Source organism: Physcomitrium patens, chromosome 10 (genome assembly GCF_059467195.1).
Source record: "Physcomitrium patens ecotype Gransden chromosome 10, ASM5946719v1, whole genome shotgun sequence".
NCBI classification, from domain to species: domain Eukaryota; kingdom Viridiplantae; phylum Streptophyta; class Bryopsida; order Funariales; family Funariaceae; genus Physcomitrium; species Physcomitrium patens.
In genome coordinates this window covers 9,591,154-9,607,500 of record NC_143419.1, presented here as the reverse complement: position 1 = coordinate 9,607,500, position 16,347 = coordinate 9,591,154, and the positions used below count along the sequence as shown (strand labels likewise).

The 16,347-nt window shown below is 41.0% G+C and overlaps 1 protein-coding gene across 3 annotated transcripts; it reads right to left on the bottom strand.

The window, feature by feature from the left end:
• Positions 1–448: 448 nt before the first annotated feature.
• LOC112287489 (clathrin heavy chain 2) lies at positions 449–12,777 on the bottom strand. 3 transcript variants are annotated; one of them, XM_024530520.3, is made up of 29 exons: positions 12,493–12,777; positions 11,883–12,087; positions 10,472–10,560; positions 10,252–10,330; positions 9,904–10,031; positions 9,589–9,687; positions 9,347–9,455; positions 8,803–8,882; positions 8,360–8,587; positions 8,183–8,248; positions 7,825–7,941; positions 7,425–7,622; positions 6,999–7,115; positions 6,780–6,839; positions 6,575–6,661; positions 6,373–6,456; positions 5,986–6,183; positions 5,753–5,857; positions 5,483–5,595; positions 5,072–5,324; positions 4,814–4,950; positions 4,314–4,592; positions 3,141–4,143; positions 2,398–2,883; positions 2,048–2,218; positions 1,707–1,892; positions 1,485–1,607; positions 1,227–1,337; positions 449–1,072 (listed from the first exon to the last, which is right to left on the bottom strand). In XM_024530520.3, the coding sequence occupies exons 1-29, from the start codon at positions 12,535–12,537 to the stop codon at positions 896–898; spliced, it is 5,133 nt and encodes a 1,710-aa protein (XP_024386288.1). In that variant the 5' UTR covers positions 12,538–12,777; the 3' UTR covers positions 449–895. The 3 variants fall into 3 exon arrangements, with proteins under 3 accessions (XP_024386288.1, XP_073392757.1, XP_024386289.1); XM_073536656.2 differs by having other exon boundaries at positions 9,147–9,455; positions 12,493–12,704; XM_024530521.3 differs by lacking the exons at positions 9,347–9,455; positions 9,904–10,031; positions 10,252–10,330; ... (1 more) ...; positions 11,883–12,087; positions 12,493–12,777 and adding an exon at positions 9,147–9,293.
• Between the last annotated feature and the right edge of the window lie 3,570 nt (positions 12,778–16,347).

Here is a 16,347-nt window from a genome sequence, read left to right as displayed (position 1 = left end):
AACTAATTAAACACTTTTTCTTTTCTTTTTTAGTCCCTCTTTATTAGTAATCTTCCTACAGTTCTATTATAGCTTGTCAATTGCATGAGTTAGAAGCTTTTTGAAGTAGCTATGTTGCTGATTACATGTTTTTAATTTTACTCAATGTTCTGGACCATCTTAGTAGTGAAAAGCAATTTCTGGGTCGAAGAATTGTACCTTTTAGCAGTTGCAATAGTTTGATAGAACTCCACTGAATTGAACGATGAAAGGTCATGTTGGCATCAGAAAGAATTCTATGAGTACATAGTTGTAGTAGATGTGGTATTAGTGTGCATGACCACCTCTTCCTTTCAGCAGAAGTGTGCATCCTTAATAAGGCATGACGAATTCAAATCAACAGGATGTGGCGATCCAGCAGGACATTCAATCAGGCTAAGCACAAAAAAACAAGCACTAGAAGTTCAAATGTTGATAATGCTACAATGTATCAGATCAAATGGCTTACTGTACATGAGTTGCCCGCTGCACTTCTCTCTACCCTACAAATCTGCAATAGCAGCCGATGAACGGAACCACCACATATCCCTCAACAATATAATCCATCGACAATACCCTCATATATATATCATGGTCCCAACATAGGTGACTACGCGGCCGTCCTGATCATCACTGGTAATTTAGTATCCATCCTACTACCTGCACAAACCAGCGCTACAACTAATCTACAAACTAGCAGCACTACCAACTACAATTCAATTTCAGTTCGATGCAGACACACCACAAAGCCGTTCTCGAACGCGTGAAAATGCATTCGTTGAACCACAAATTGTTCACATTAAGCTTTGTTGGACGTAATTCAACCCAGATGAGAAGCTTGATAGAGATTGAATAATAAATTCCTTTGAAGATATTGTTAGATTGAACTCATACTAGGCATACCGTACCCTCCGCTTAAGGGGGGCATGCCGTAACCTCCACCCATAGGTGGCATACCACTCATGGTAGGCATGCCCATGCCAGGCGCAAAGCCATTCACACCAGGAACAGGAGGAGGAGGTAGAGCTAAAGGCAAAAGCTGGGCATACATATTCTGCAAAGAAAGGTATACGAAACATCAGCCAGGGTTCGTAAACTAGTGCAAGTGAGCAGAACTACTTTCCTCATGACTTCTACAGTACAGACATCTCGTGCAAGTTATTTAAGGACATGCCCATATCAATAATGAAATGGACAAGGAAATATACCTGTTGCGCCACAACCTCCTTCTCTTCGGACTCCTTCGACCTCTTTTCTTCAGTTGCTTCAATTTTATCCTTGACAAGGTCATCAACCTTTGTTGTATACTCACGAATGAACTGCAATAAGTAGGAATTAAGAACACCCGATTTTCAGAAAACATAGTAACATGTATTGTGGGCAATACCAAGAACGGAAGTTGTGAACAAACACAATTGAATGGCAAGCGACAAGAAAGGAAGACGAGCAGAACTCAGAATACAAACCTGTAATAAATAAGGAACACAAAAATCCATCATGCCATGCATCCAGGCGAGCTCCACCGCAACATCAGCACGAATGAGATCGTAACAGGTGTATAGGCATGCAGCAAAGCATTCTTTCTTGCCCTGTGTCATACATCCCAATACGCAGAATTAGAATCAATTAATTTATTTTAATATGCATAAGCCTTAGCCAAATAATGATAACATAAATCAATTAGCTACCTTGTCCACAAAGAAGGTAAGCAATTCCTCAGCAAGATCACGATCGCCTGATTGTGAGGCGGTTTCCATGGCATCCTTGTACAAGTTATCCTTCTTAGAAAGAGCGACCGACTGTTTCCATCTCCCAGCCCTCTTGTAGACGTAAGCTGCAACTCGTCGCATTTCCAGAAGTTCGTGCTTCTCAATCTGAAGGGGTTTTGTAAAACAAAGACATGAATTAAACAAATACTAAGAGCTATCAGTTATCAAGTATCAATTATCCAAATTAATGCCACACCTGCAGGCTAATGGGCACCAAGGAACATGAACATGACAACTCACAGTTAGTGAAGAAGAATTACCCGCTGTGCCATTGACATCTGATCAAAGTTATCATACATATCAATGGACTCTCTGAGTCGTTCGTAATCCTCATCTTCAATGTATAAGCCATTGAGAGCCTCATTCACTGCAGCATTGTTAGCACTCTGTACAGCCACCATGTATGGTTTCACCAGTGATAATTGTCCAGCCTGCAGTTTTATTAAGAACAAAATGTAAGAAAGATCTGTTATGTGAACACATTCAAACCCGCATATAATGAACCAAAGGGTTCGACACAGTTTTAATGATGCAATAAAACATGGCAACCGCATCCATAGAGGGAAAGAAAACACATGATTTCAATGACAAAGCTCTCAGAACGATTTACCTTCCGCATGATGTCTACCACCCTTGTATGATCTATTCGAGTAGCTAGGACATTAAGAAGATCGCTGATGTACTCTGGATGCTCCTGCAGATAGAAGTGAGTAGCCTTGTAGTACAATTCCACATTGGCTACCTTCACAGCCACGTCCTTGAACTGCATGTGATCCCAAGCCTCAGGAGAATGGCTCATCATAGTAGCAGCGGCATTGTCATACTCATCATACTGAATATACAAGAATGTAAGTTCCTGCCAGTGCTGTTGCTCGTCGCAAACGCGGATAAGTTTTGGAATATTAATACGGGTAACAAAAAGCTTGAGATGCTCCATAAGCTTCTCTGGCCGGTATTTCGCATAAAGCGTTCCAAGTTCTGTGAATATTCCCATGTGTGCACGCTCCAGCCCAAGCCCACTCTCCATAAGAGAGATAAGCTCCACAAAACAACCCCTGTTCTGATAGTACTGACTGACTTCTTCCAAGTCGTCCACCTGGTAAAACCCCATTACAAAGCGGTTTATTAAAGTGATCTCATCCAGCACTGCATAAGAATGCCACCAGCCAAACTAGTAATGATGATATCAAAAACAAGAATGATAAACATAATCCAAACACATGAGAATCCGAGAGTCAACAAGACAGAAACAGCAGATAACTTGCATCAGATTTTTTCTTCTCCTTACACAGCTGATTAAAGGTAGTCAACTAAGTAATCATCTAAGACTTGGTTGAAAAATAATAAAATCACCTGGACAATGACATTAAGACCGCAGATTTGCGCTAATCGAAATTCCTCAGCATCAACACAAGCGAAACACACTTCCTTCCAAGTCCGTGAGTTATTGGCCTTCCGAGCCGCATCCACAGCTGCTTGATACTGATGAATTTTGACAAGAGTGCTCGCCAGTCTAGCCCAGTTGGAGATGTGAGTAAATATGATTTTGGCAGCTTCGTACAAGGAGTCATCAAAGAGTCGGTCTCCAACGGTTTGCAGATTCGCAAGGTTAGGAGAAATAATGAAATCCTCAATATCACCCAATCGATCAAGTCTAGCATAGGAATAAATCAATTCCGAGTCCACCCTCTGTTCCTTCACCTTCTTCCGAACCATATGCAAGTATTTGACAAGATCCTCGTAAGCTTTGACATTGGATGCCACATTTATAACTTCATTGTACTGGGTAGCATCGTTAGCCTTGATGAAAGATTGAATGGCATCACTTACCAGCCCTTCTCTCAACTGTGCCATACCCACCTGGCTCCAGACCTCATCCTCTTCCACTCGTGCTGCAAATTCCACAGCACGGTCAATGTCGCGGAGGTGGTCCAAGAGGACATTGACAGCTTGCACGTTCAAGTTGAACTTCTTAAATATAGCAAATGCTTCCTCATAAAGCTCAGCACCAACAGCAATTTCCCCCACTGCTGGACCATCAAAATTATCCAATCGGTTGATATAGTCCATAACCCTTGATTTATCAGCCTTGATTGCTGTGAGAATGAGCAGGTTCTGGAGATTCGGGTTGCCACTGAAGGCAGAGTTCTGTAGAACAATTTTCTCTAGAAGTTCGATCAACTCATGGGGCAAATCTGCAGTCATGAATGCCTTAACAGTGGCTGACACCTGTTCTGGATTCTTGCTCTCTGGCAGTGCAGTAGAAACGACTTGATCAATGAGCTGTCTCCTGAAGGGATTTTCTGGGTCGAGAACCTTCAACCATAGCTCAGGATCCATACGCTCAACCACATACCTGATCACCACCAAGAGGACAAACTTAGAGAACATTCAAGTACAGAAGGTAAAAAAAAGTATCCGCGAGTAGAGGACTAACAGAAAAAGACACTTGAAATAGAAGAAATACATGAGCCCGAGATTGACAGAGAATTTTAGAAGTGGCAAAGCGACAGAATTAATCTTTACCTGGCCTGAGGCTTGAACATAGAGTTCTTGTTCGTTACATTGATAAGCTCATCATCACACAGACCTCGTTTGTATGCAACCACTGCGAGTGTGGGGTCGCGCTTCTCACAGTACTTACCAACAACTTTTGAGTCGTAGTAAGGATTTGTAGTGAGAAAATGCTCAGGATTATTGTTTGTATCTATGATGATCTTCCCAAGAGCATTGTGCACATGCACATCTTGGCTACCTTCACTTACCAAATGCTCTAAGAATTGTGTCAACAGTCGCAGACGATTCCTATAAACCCCACAACTCATCAGTTCTCGACGACGTCAGGATGTTTAAATCGTGACACTAAAATGTTTAGACATTTAAAAACGCAACCTAGTTCTAATATCTGTCTATGAGCTTCCTGACAGTACTGGTGAACAAATTAACAAGGCAATTTGTACTTGACAAGAACAACGTAAATTCATCTACATGGCTCACAATGATTCAAAAACTAGCATTCAACGTACCTCTTCTCACACTCGGTGACCAGAGGCTCAACAGCAAGCAGTGAGCGGACGGATAAGATCAAACCCTTAATGAAGTCCTCAGGGCAATCATCATCAAGCAATTGCCCAACCACCTGAGGTGCGTTTTGTGGATTGACCTGCATGAAAAATAGAAGGCAGTACAGACATCAAGAAATCCAAACTACATTGAAGGAGAATCAATTTTTACTCATTGTACAGGAATTCTTACGAACCATGTATCATTGAATCTCAAATTACCTTCTGCACATATCCTTCAATATATCGAAGCATATTGTTGACATAAAGGAAATGAGTAAGATCTGGCACAAAGCCATGTCGATCGCAAACATTGATGAGAGGCCTTGCATCTGGTAACTTTGCTTCCATCAAAAAGTTTTTGGTCCTCTCAGGAGGATAGAAGTTGGACTCTCTTGTGACACGTTCCACTTCCTTGATTTGGCCAGTCTTTGCTGCAGCCTCAATGTACTTGTAGTGGATCTCAGGGTCCTCGCTGACACAAAAAGATATAGTTTACTAGGCGGATTGTGCATGCATAACTTCATGCATCCCAAACTCACCCATATCAATCTGCTTACCGTATACCAGATTCCAAGCCAAAATTAAAATTAAAAAAAAAAACAGAAAGAAAGAAAAGACATAAATTCCCACCTTGTACTTAAGTATGCGCCAAGGAAGAAGTAAAGGCCTTCGTATGATTTGAAGCTCTCAAACAACTTTACACAAGAATCAACACCCAGCTGTTCCCCATACTCCTTCGAAACCTGTATAGAAGAACACTTCCAATTTCATTAAGCACGTTAGCTCCAAAAAACTCAAATGAATAATCAAGTACTCCATCACTAGACTAGCAAGAACCCACACAACATGGCATCACAAGTGCCTTGGCTACAAATGAACTTGCTTTTCCAAACGACGTACCTGCACGATAATTTGAAGATTCCCTCGCATATTCACTTGGAGAAGCTCCTTCATGCAGTCTAAGGCCCACTCCCTAGACAAAGTTCCAAAAAACTCCACTAGCGCCTGCAAAGTCACAAACACAAAGCACTAGGCGCGTTATAGTTGAGATCTAAATCATCCGAGGCTGCACATTAAACTCCGGGATTCCAACCAACCATAGTTCACAAATTACATCAAGTTAAATGCAATACCTGAGGTTCAATAGCATGAGTGTTGATCACAACACGCTTGATATCATTCAACTCTGTGTAATGCTGAAGGGCACGCATGTAGAGACCAGCTTTCTCACAGAGTTGAGCAATGCGAGGACGATCATAATGGGAGAACATGCCATTCGCCAGAATTGCATCAGCCACATTGGGAAATGTGACCAAATTGATCTCCAGTACCTGAGAATGTGACATCAATCTAAATATCAGAAACTTAGGTCATTTCGAATTTTAAAAGATAATGTACATAAAAACTCCCCTAGATTCATTAGTAGGAGTAATGGAGATAACTAGCATGACAAATACTGAACTGATTCCAATGTCCTGATAGTACTACAAAGTCGTAGCTTGCAGCAAGCCAACACACACCTTGGTTTGAAGTAGGGCATGCTCCGGTAAATTAGGCTTCAGAATATCCAAAAGAAACGCGGTTGCCTCCCTGATCATGTTGCGCTGCAGGACGAAAACACAACATCTTAGAGAATGTAACATTAGAAGACAAGTTGTGCTCTAGTAGACGATGAGGAAATTTATTAGAACGTGAAAAATATGAACTAGAGCTGACCCATACCTGAAGGAACAAGTCAGTGATAACATTATAGTCTACTGGACATCCTCTTTCCAACTGAGACATCATCAGAGCAAAGTTTACAGCACCCTGCATGCACATAATGAGACAATGACATTAGTACTGAAGATAAAAAACAGATTGTAGATTATCAGAAATACAACCTTGGGTTATTTTTAAAGAAACAGCATATGTCATTTAGAAGTACCTGAGGATCTGATAGCAGTATTGTCTGCAGCAGGAACAGATAATCTGGTGTATACCCAACCTACAGTGTAGGAAAAACTGCGTCAAACAATACACGTGTGTAGGTTTGCTCCCCCGCACAAAGAAGAAAGGCAATTGAATACCCTGAAATGCAATGCCAAAGGAAACAAAGCACGTTGTGAAAGGCCAAGAGCCATCAAATATTTTGAGCATGACTAACCTGCTTGGAGTAAATCAGAATCTTATCAAACTCTCGCCGCTCAGCAAAAGCTGCAACCACCTTGGGTGTAGCCCTGGCCTTTATGTAAATTTTCAAAGCCATATCACTGTCTACGGTCTGATAAGACATGCAACATTTTCTACAAATTATTAGCTAAGCCAGCCATTTGCATAGCGACAGAAGAAAAACTGAAACAGAACTTATCCATCAAATCATCTTACGACATAAAACCAACTGATAGTCAACACCCACACACGACTCTCAAACGGAAATGCAATAACAAGATTGCCTACATAAGAGTAGCCCAGGCCATATGTACATTATTATCAGCTAGACTCAGACCTTGACATCCATTTGCAATAGCTCTTAAGTGAAAAATAGTAGATCTAGACTGATGCACTGCTCAATAAGCATACAATATCAGACCTTGACAAGATCTCCGAGTTCTTCACTGCACTCGAGTTTGTCTTCCGCCAACCAGTTCTCAAGTAGGTTCTTCTTGTTTTGATTAACAACCAACCGGGAAAGCTCTAAGGACTCAAACACATTCAATTTGCCCTTTGTCAGCAAAGTTCCGAAGTACTGCAAAAGTGGCGACGTTTGTCCGGGCTGCACTGGAACACTCTGTAATAGTAGAGTAAAACATGTTAATTCCATGAGTTAAGTCAGAAACAAAAACAAGCTAGTCTGATGTGTTACAGACAGGGACTTCAAAAAAAAGAGACTAAAGATTCTATAAGCTAGTGAACTAGGAAGAAAGACACAAATTAAAGTAAGCAACTTTTATGAAACAAAATTTGGGCAAAAGTACGACTGGGTGACTTGCCTGAAATTTGGCCACCGTATCTGGAGTTCGAAGTATTCCTTTTGGTGATTCAGCTGCAAGGTCAGCTGCTTCCTTGTATTTCATTTGAGAAAACAACTCGTGGAAACGTTGCACAACCTAAACTCAACACCAAAGTCTCTTATTCTTCAGTGTATGAGGTTAGATGCAGTAATAGACAAAAGAAAAAATGAAATAGAAGTCATACAAGTTATACTGAGGAAGAAGAGGCACAAAAAATTCCAATATAGTAACTAAACGTGAGAAATTCATCTGATAAGGATAGACCCACACAGAGCCATAACTATGTTCACAAACTGCGATGCGAATTCAAATGGATCGCGTGGAAAAATGAACATACCAAGCCCTCGGCTCCAGGCAAATTCCCTCGTCTGGCCAGATTCACCGCAAGCTCCAAATTGTTCAGCTGCAGTTCATTGGATATGATCATGCCAAAAGATATATGTACTGGACAAACATCACCACTCAACCATGGTAGAAAGAAAAAAAATGTACATTTGTTAACCAAGTTGCTTACCTGATTGCTGACGAATGGAACAATTGTTGACTCATTTACAGTCGCCAGTAGAACTTGTCCGCGGCGATTGACAGCATAAAATCCACCAGTTGTTGGTGCATCAACTGTCAAAAAGATAGGATCTGGACTGATACGGTTTCTGTACACAGCTGTAGCGGTTTCTAGATCGTAGACAAAAAGAAGGCCCAGCTTTGTGATAACGTAGATAAGATTGTACTTCGATGAGATCTGTCCGGTCCCAACAATGCATCGGTCATGCTCAATGTTCAACACCTCGACGTTTAATTGTTAGAAGGGGCCGAGGAACGAAAACAGTGATACGCAGCCAATAGACGAAGTTGAGTAATTACACATGAGATGCAATGAAGTAACCATGAAGTCTTGGACAGTACTTTTCAAGACAGTAGTACTCATTTCTATGGCACCTCACACTAACGACCCACCTGCATTGCAACTGGAAAATCGTCTGCAAAATCCGGAGGAAAAAACAAGTCCGCCGCCTTCTTGGCAAACCCGGGTCTACCTGGAAATCAAGCATAAGAAATAAGTCAGGCTTACGAACGGCCTTTCATAATATCCTCCTAATTGTAACGACAATATCACCCTCTTCGTATCCATTCACAAGAAGGAAGACTGCTCGTAGTCATAAAATTCCAGTTCACTTTGGTGAATATCGTGTGGAAGTTCGGGATCTTGAAAGGTAGAAACGTGAAGGTATGAAGGAAAGCATCTGAAACATCGCGAAATATGGACTGATTCTGGTGAAGTATGAGACAAGAGAACGCACTGAACCACTGGAGACAGATCATTCCCGGTCTCACCAACTTGGTTGAGGACCAAGCTCAATGATATGCAGCTTGGATGTAAGCTGTCCAGCAGTTATAGTTTTTGTTGAGAATGCAATAAGAAGACTTGGTGAGTCGTTTCCTGCCACCTGATATCATATGTGAGTCCTCTATTTAATAAGCAAAGAAAGTAGACACAGACCTGGCTGAGCCCCCAGCTCAATAATATGAATTCTCGAAACCAGTTGAGCGCCGACCATGGTCTTTGTTGCGAATGAAATAAGGAGAGAAGGTTTTTCAATGCCTGAAACCTGGATCACTCAAGAAGCACCTCAAGAGTTCACGACTGCAGATCCAGTTGTATGTAAAACACACTATCATAAGTTGAGGCTCATAAGATCAGATCAATCGAAGGGAATGATGTCCATGAAATAAAGACGTTACCTTAAAAGTTGCGAATGATGCTGCATGCGCTTCTAATGCTTGACTCCTCTGTTGATCCACAGAAAATAATTGCATGTTTCCCTTCACAAGCTGTGGGCGCTGCAGAACATATTATATGGTATCATTAAACCGTTCGGCCATTTAAATTACGCCCCATATTAATGGCAGAGAGGATATAAACGATGCATTTATAGTCAAAATAAACAAGGCAAAGGTGATACTAATACCCAAATAATCTAACACAAGCAAATACTCTTAAACGTGGGATATTAAGCACACATCGTTCAGAAAGGAAATTAACTCAGATCAACGTACCTCAGGTGCACCAGGGGCAATACCAATCAATACTAGCCACTTTTCAGAGGGATCACACCGATAGTTGATGATTTGGTTACCAGTCAAATTTGCAGTTCTGTCAAACATCTTCTGTGGTGTACTTTCACCTACAGAAATGAAAATCGAAGTTTACAGAGACGCTTCAGTGGTTATGGCAGGATCTCAAATACTGTTAAACAATTTCGGTTGTACCCAATGAATTATAAACCTCTTAATTGAATGCAATATAGAATGAGAAACTCGCCATGGCAGAGAATAGGCGCACATTCACCATTATGAGATGAGAAATTAGGATCAAGCGAAGCTTTCAATTGGTGAGATTTATACCTTCTATGGACCAATGATATACTGAGGTTTGTGTAACAAGCCCTAGTAATTTTGAAGAAATCCACTTCCAAAACACTACCTGCAAGAAGCAGCCAAGCACTAGAGCTTAGATGGTAGCACAGAAAGGAAAAAAAGCTTGATGCTCCAAAACACCTGACGCAAAAGCGCCTCCCATAGACTAACCATTCAGCAAATTAGGTAGAATAAAGGTCATTCTTACCTGTTCTGGCATCTGATGCGATTTCATTTTCGCCTTTAACTCAATGTTAAAAATTTGCAAGTGATCTTGCGTTGACCCAGGAATTAGAGCTGTTGATTAGAGCACCAACATAGCCAAGATCAGTACTTCATAAAGTTGACGTTCTAGCAAGTACATCTTAGACATCAAAAACCAAAAAGATAATCTATAGCTCAATGATTTACAACTACGCTACAGACAATCTACAAATGCAGGATCAATAACTCAGGTCCTCGAGTCCATGTGGCCCCTAAAAGGAGGTCTTCGACGGCCATATAAAATTAGCTCAGGATTTCAGAACAAAGCCCAAATCATCAGAACTACAGGTCAAATGTGAAATAGTAATTGTTTATAGCTTGAAACTAAGCAGCTGATCACTTTGCATGTTCACGGTTGGTACCTAAGATTGTGTATACACAATGACGCTTTAGGTACCAAAAGCATTCAAGCTCTTTTCGCAGATCAAAATGACACAAGAATATCTAGCACTAAAATAGAGGTGCAGAAATCCTTGCTAGAGACGTGTACAACTGGCAAGATTCTTCAATTTCCGAAGTTGCAAAGGAAAGGCTTGTCAAAAGACTACTTCTTAACGGCTTTATTTATCAGTGCATCATGTTCATATTGACACTGAAATACCTAAGTATGGCAGCATATCCCTATACAAACCATAGTTCCACCTAGAAATCCATAAAGAGTACGCACGATCATGTATACAAATGTTCAACTGCTTAATCGGTGCCTGATCACACGATACTTCTCTGGTATTCTTTCCTCGATAGACGCGATGAAGAAAGTAAAGGCATAGGTGAATGTTAATTTTTAAAAGCAGAAGATAATCTCTTGAAGGCGTACATCTAAAACCCTGTAACTTGATCACTTGCTGTTACACAGCAACAGTTTCAAAGAATTTAATGTAGAAACGTGAAGTAGAATCGTGCACCTACTTAACTCTTACATTTTCATGCCCCTCCAGCTACAATATACAATCCTTCCAAACACTCAGTAGACTTGAGGATTGTACAACGCGGTTCCGCGTTGAAGCTGTCAGTTTCTCCCCATATAATTTCTTCTTTAAAGTGAATGTGATAAGAAATTAGAGGCCTACTCTCGGTCGAATCAGTCTTCTGCTTGCGATACTCCATAGTTTTTTGATTTCTACATAATTGAATTACTTGAACATTGCTCTCTAGAAGCTAATTTTGGAACTGAACAAAGCCCTGAAAACCTCGGGGGTGAGGTCAACTGACTCAGCAAGGCACACATACTAGGAATCGTCAGGGCAGAATGTGTCCTTGAATTCCTGTTGCAGTGAAGCACGACAAATCTATCGCATCTCTGTAAAGCACCATATTCTCTGATCTTAACCTCGTGCATGAGACTGAGAACGCACCTTTCAGCGCAAGAACTCTACTGGTTGGATTCATGAGTGCAGAATCGGCAGTAATAGGCCGCCTCAGAGGCTGATTGGGCATCGACATGTCGATAATCACTACACTGTTCTGAGGAGAAGTCTCCCGCACGCAAATGTACTTGTCGGATTCCATCGTCACATGTGTAAATGTCACGAATTGTTGGTTTATGCCCAGACTTGTAAGCTGCATTGCCAGAATTAGCAAAGCTCAGCAAAACTCTAGTATACCACTCTGCAAACAAAGTTAACTGCAGCCAAAATCGAAACTTACATAGCCACCTCCCCAGGTCCCGAATCCCATCCTCCACCTCAAGCACAACTACCTGAGCCCATGCAAACACCTCACCCCCCATCTTCTATCTATAATCCTTCTTTATGAAATCTTCCTTCACCCCAGGCATCCCAGACAAAAGCTCCTTTACATCCAAACGTCCCCGCGATCCACAGATCACAATTTGCACTACCCCACGCCTTCTAACGCTCCAAAAAAATCCACAAATAAACTTCACACTCAGAAAACAACTCCGACGAGTTCAACTAAAAAACTTCTACATCCAGATGTTTTCGAAAACGGCAAAAAGAGAGGTACCGTTAACGCCTCCCTCATGGCGATGGGGGCGTTGGCTGCCGCCATGGTGACCGATTGAGGTCGTTGCACTCCTCCTGCAGATGTGCGAGCCTACGTGCAGTGCAAATTGATCGGAGAGAGCCAGTCCAGCAACCCGGCTGTCTACCTAAGTGATGGTCACACGCAAAGCCGCCTGAGTCTCCCCAGCTCATACCACCACAAAACATCAATACACACAATCCCCCTCGAGGACGACCAAGCTTGATCTCTAAGTAGACTCATATACGGATATCGTATCCCCAACTGACATTGAACAATACGGTTGTGGATGAACCCAAATTGTATTAATAGAAATATGGAAACATTTTGTCCATAGAAGGGCACTTCTTTTTTTACGAAGTTCTAAAAAACGTCACTGAAATTACCATTTCGACGAACTGAGAGTTACGCCAGACTTGTAGTACAATTCCGGATGCGACGCGTGGCTGGTGCAAGCACAGAGCTTATCGCATGACCAATTCAATCGAGACAGGCGAGAGCATCATCCTCCAGACTTCGCTAATCAGTTGACCGGACTTGGCTAATCAGTTGACCCTATTAGATCTAGAAGTCATAGGACGAAACCTGCCCCCTACATTATTTTGTGGTCGAATATGGGCCCCGCAGAAAACCAATCCCATTCTCTACAATTCAAATGGGCACACAGGGATTCCCTTGGTTAACTTGATGTCTATAAGCCCATCTTTGAATTCTCAGTTTCCCAAGACAACATAACCGTCCTGAAGGGGAAAAAGAAAGAGTTGCTACCAACGGATTCCCTTGGTTAACTTGATGTCTATAAGCCCATCTTTGAATTCTCAGTTTCCCAAGACAACATAACCGTCCTGAAGGGGAAAAAGAAAGAGTTGCTACCAACATGGGCAGATCCACCAAGACCCATCATTCTGGACAAGGACTGATTCAGAGCAAGACTACAACTCAGGCTGGGCTCGGTCTCAGCAGCTGCTCTGTACTCCAGCAATCCAAGAATCATGAGCCAAGTCAATCTTGTACTAGGCTTGTGTACACTCAATCCTGTGATGAGGAGAACACTACGGTACGGTACCATCATGATAGCATTCCCACAGCATGGATTACTCAAGAAATGCATCTCCATCTATGTCGAAGATACGACACGCACATATAGCCACAGTAGTCCCGGATCATCGCCGTAGAGAGCGGATTGATTAAATTTAGCCGAAGCTTCTCATACTCCGGAATTTGCGTGGCACTATGTATGGCGGTGTGTTCGAATTTCGGTATGTGGAAGCCTCTTAGACAAACAAAACATGACGTCGAAGAGTACAGGGTTGCAAAGACTTGAGCATGCCGAGCATGCCAAGGAAGAAGAGTACGTAATTGCTTCAGACGTAACGGATGACGATGAAGGGAGTGCAGTTCTTAGCAGATCCAAGGAGATTAATTGTTCAACTTTTCTCTGGCGTGTTGAAGCCTGAGAATCCTGGCAACTGGAGCCAACTGCAAAGTAAGAAACCCTTGCCTCAGCAAAACAAACTGAGCAACACAGATGAGAATGGGAATCCGAATCTTAGAGGTCGTCCCAGAAGAAAAGACGCATTTCTAAATTTTAAAAACTAGGTGAAGTCCACTTCGAAGAAAAGTTGTGATCTACGGCAGGGCAGCAGGAGTCTAAGCAAATGCATCCGACTTCTTCTTCTTCTTCCTCTCCACACTTGGTGACGAATCCCCCACGCAAACACGACACACTGTTCTTTTCTAACACCCTGCAGCACCAATCACAGAGGAAAATTTCCACCTCCCATGGCAGATTGCGAACCTCTCCCTCTCGTTTCTAGAGGAATATGTCAAACTGCATTGACAGGCTTCGCTCAGGCTCGTTCAATGCATCTTTATATCGGTAAATCGAATAAAGTAATTACACAAAAAAGCGTAAAAAAGTAAAATCGGAAAGATATACTGCAAACCCTAAATTGCGGCGTCGAGCGAAGAGCATCTTAACCTTGCAATTGTAGCAGTTCATGGTGGGTATTCAGGGTTTGGCTTGGAGGTAAGTACGGAAGCGAGTTTTACTTCATTTCTTTATGGCTCCTTGTACCTCACTCTTTCAATAAATCTTCATTCAACATTTTTAAAAAACATTTCAACAATGTTTGTAATATTATGTTGACTTTTTTATAAAATATAATCCAAAAGTAACATTGATGAGATTGTGTTTGTACAATTAACTCAAAATAAATAATCAATATTTTTATTTTTTATTTTAGGGAACTATTAAGTGGATATTTCCCTTTTATTTTGTAAGTGGTGGTGTCCTAGAGATTCCCTTCTTTAAAATATTTTCACTTTATTATCATAAATTCAAACAATAAACAAAACGTTACACAAAATATTGTATTCTGTACATAATAGGTAAATTACGTATACAATACGATTCATTCACATGTATATAGCATATAAATTATTTGGTTTTATTTATTTTTCATCTAATTTTCACAATCTTTAAAAAATATATTGCTTTCAAGAGAAATATGCCTTACAAATGTATCATAACAAAAGCAGTGTAGAAAACCTAAAGTAATATCTTAAATTTTCATACAACCCATGAAACTAATGAATATTTAAAATAAATAAGTATTAATAACTTTGACATAAAATCTCTTTAAATCAAAAATAAAAACATGATCATCAAAACTTTGCTTAACAAAATCAGCTGATATATTTTTACTTATTTTTCAGTTTTTTAAGAATAAGTCAATAATCAACCTAAAATTACCATTCTGTATCAGCTTCAAAGTTATAAGACTTTAACATTGTAAATGGGACTTATTAAACTAAGTTTCAAAAACCTTCAAGATGTCACTTTTCTAATAAAATGAACAAAATAAGTTATAACTTGTCATAATATGACAAATTCCGGTATGATATGTCATATTATGTATTCCTTTAACTTTTTTTGTATTTATAATGTGTCTATTATGCTAAAGTGGTACCATCAAAAGATATCCAATCTGATGGACATTGGTTTCAAAAGATTTTATTAACTACATAAAAGCATCAATTCATAAACCATCAATTATTTTAAAAAATAACCCCACAAGTTACTTTATATATTTAATCATGATAATAATAGATATTTAAAGTAAAATTTTAGCATCATTATATATATATATATATATATGTATATTACTAGGAGAACTATAAATATTCAACCACACAAAGGTTTCAATTATCATCCGTGCATCTGTGGACGGATGTAGCGATGAAAGCGACCGAGAATGGATGAAACGGTAAAGTGGAGAGACATGGGCAATGAGAATGGTTCCCATGCCATCTACTGCGTATGCACATGCGATCCTACCATCCCCATATGCCCCTTCGTTCCCTTCGTTCCCTAAGTCAACGTCAGCAGACATAGACCATCCGCAGGAATCTATGTCGCAAATGAATGAAGATATGGACATATTTCATCCAAAAAAGTGACGGACAGAGAGAGCCAACTTTGGGCGGCGGCGGGATGTGTGGGCTCTGATGTGGCGGGGCAATGACGAAGCCCATTGCAATGCCGGGCAATGGCGATGGTGCTGCACCCATTGCCCGAGCTTCTTTCCCTGGCCTCCTCGCCTTCTTCCGCCGCTGCCCTTGCGCCTTTTTCCTTAAGGCGCTCACAGTGGATTTTGTGAGGCGATCCGCATGTTCACCAAATCGAGGTTGGCCAGGTTTTTTCTGTGCGTGTCCAGGGTCGGATTCGCTGTAGAATTTGTGGACTTCATGTTTCCTTCAGGAGCTTCATCTCTGCGGAGCCCTCGACGATATTGAGAAGCACCTGCGCGTCAGTTTTGTCTGTTTAAGTGTTAT

What these genes read in the sequence shown, in the direction of transcription:
- LOC112287489 (XM_024530520.3), bottom strand. Translation starts at nt 12,537, where the DNA reads ATGGCGGCAGCCAACGCCCCCATCGCCATGAGGGAGGCGTTAACG. An exon ending in CATCATTCGCAACTTTTAAG is followed by an intron (nt 9,456 to 9,588) that starts GTAACGTCTTTA and finishes TGAGTGATCCAG; the next exon opens with GTTTCAGGCATTGAAAAACC. An exon ending in TGCCTGGAGCCGAGGGCTTG is followed by an intron (nt 7,942 to 8,182) that starts GTATGTTCATTT and finishes TGTTGAGTTTAG; the next exon opens with GTTGTGCAACGTTTCCACGA.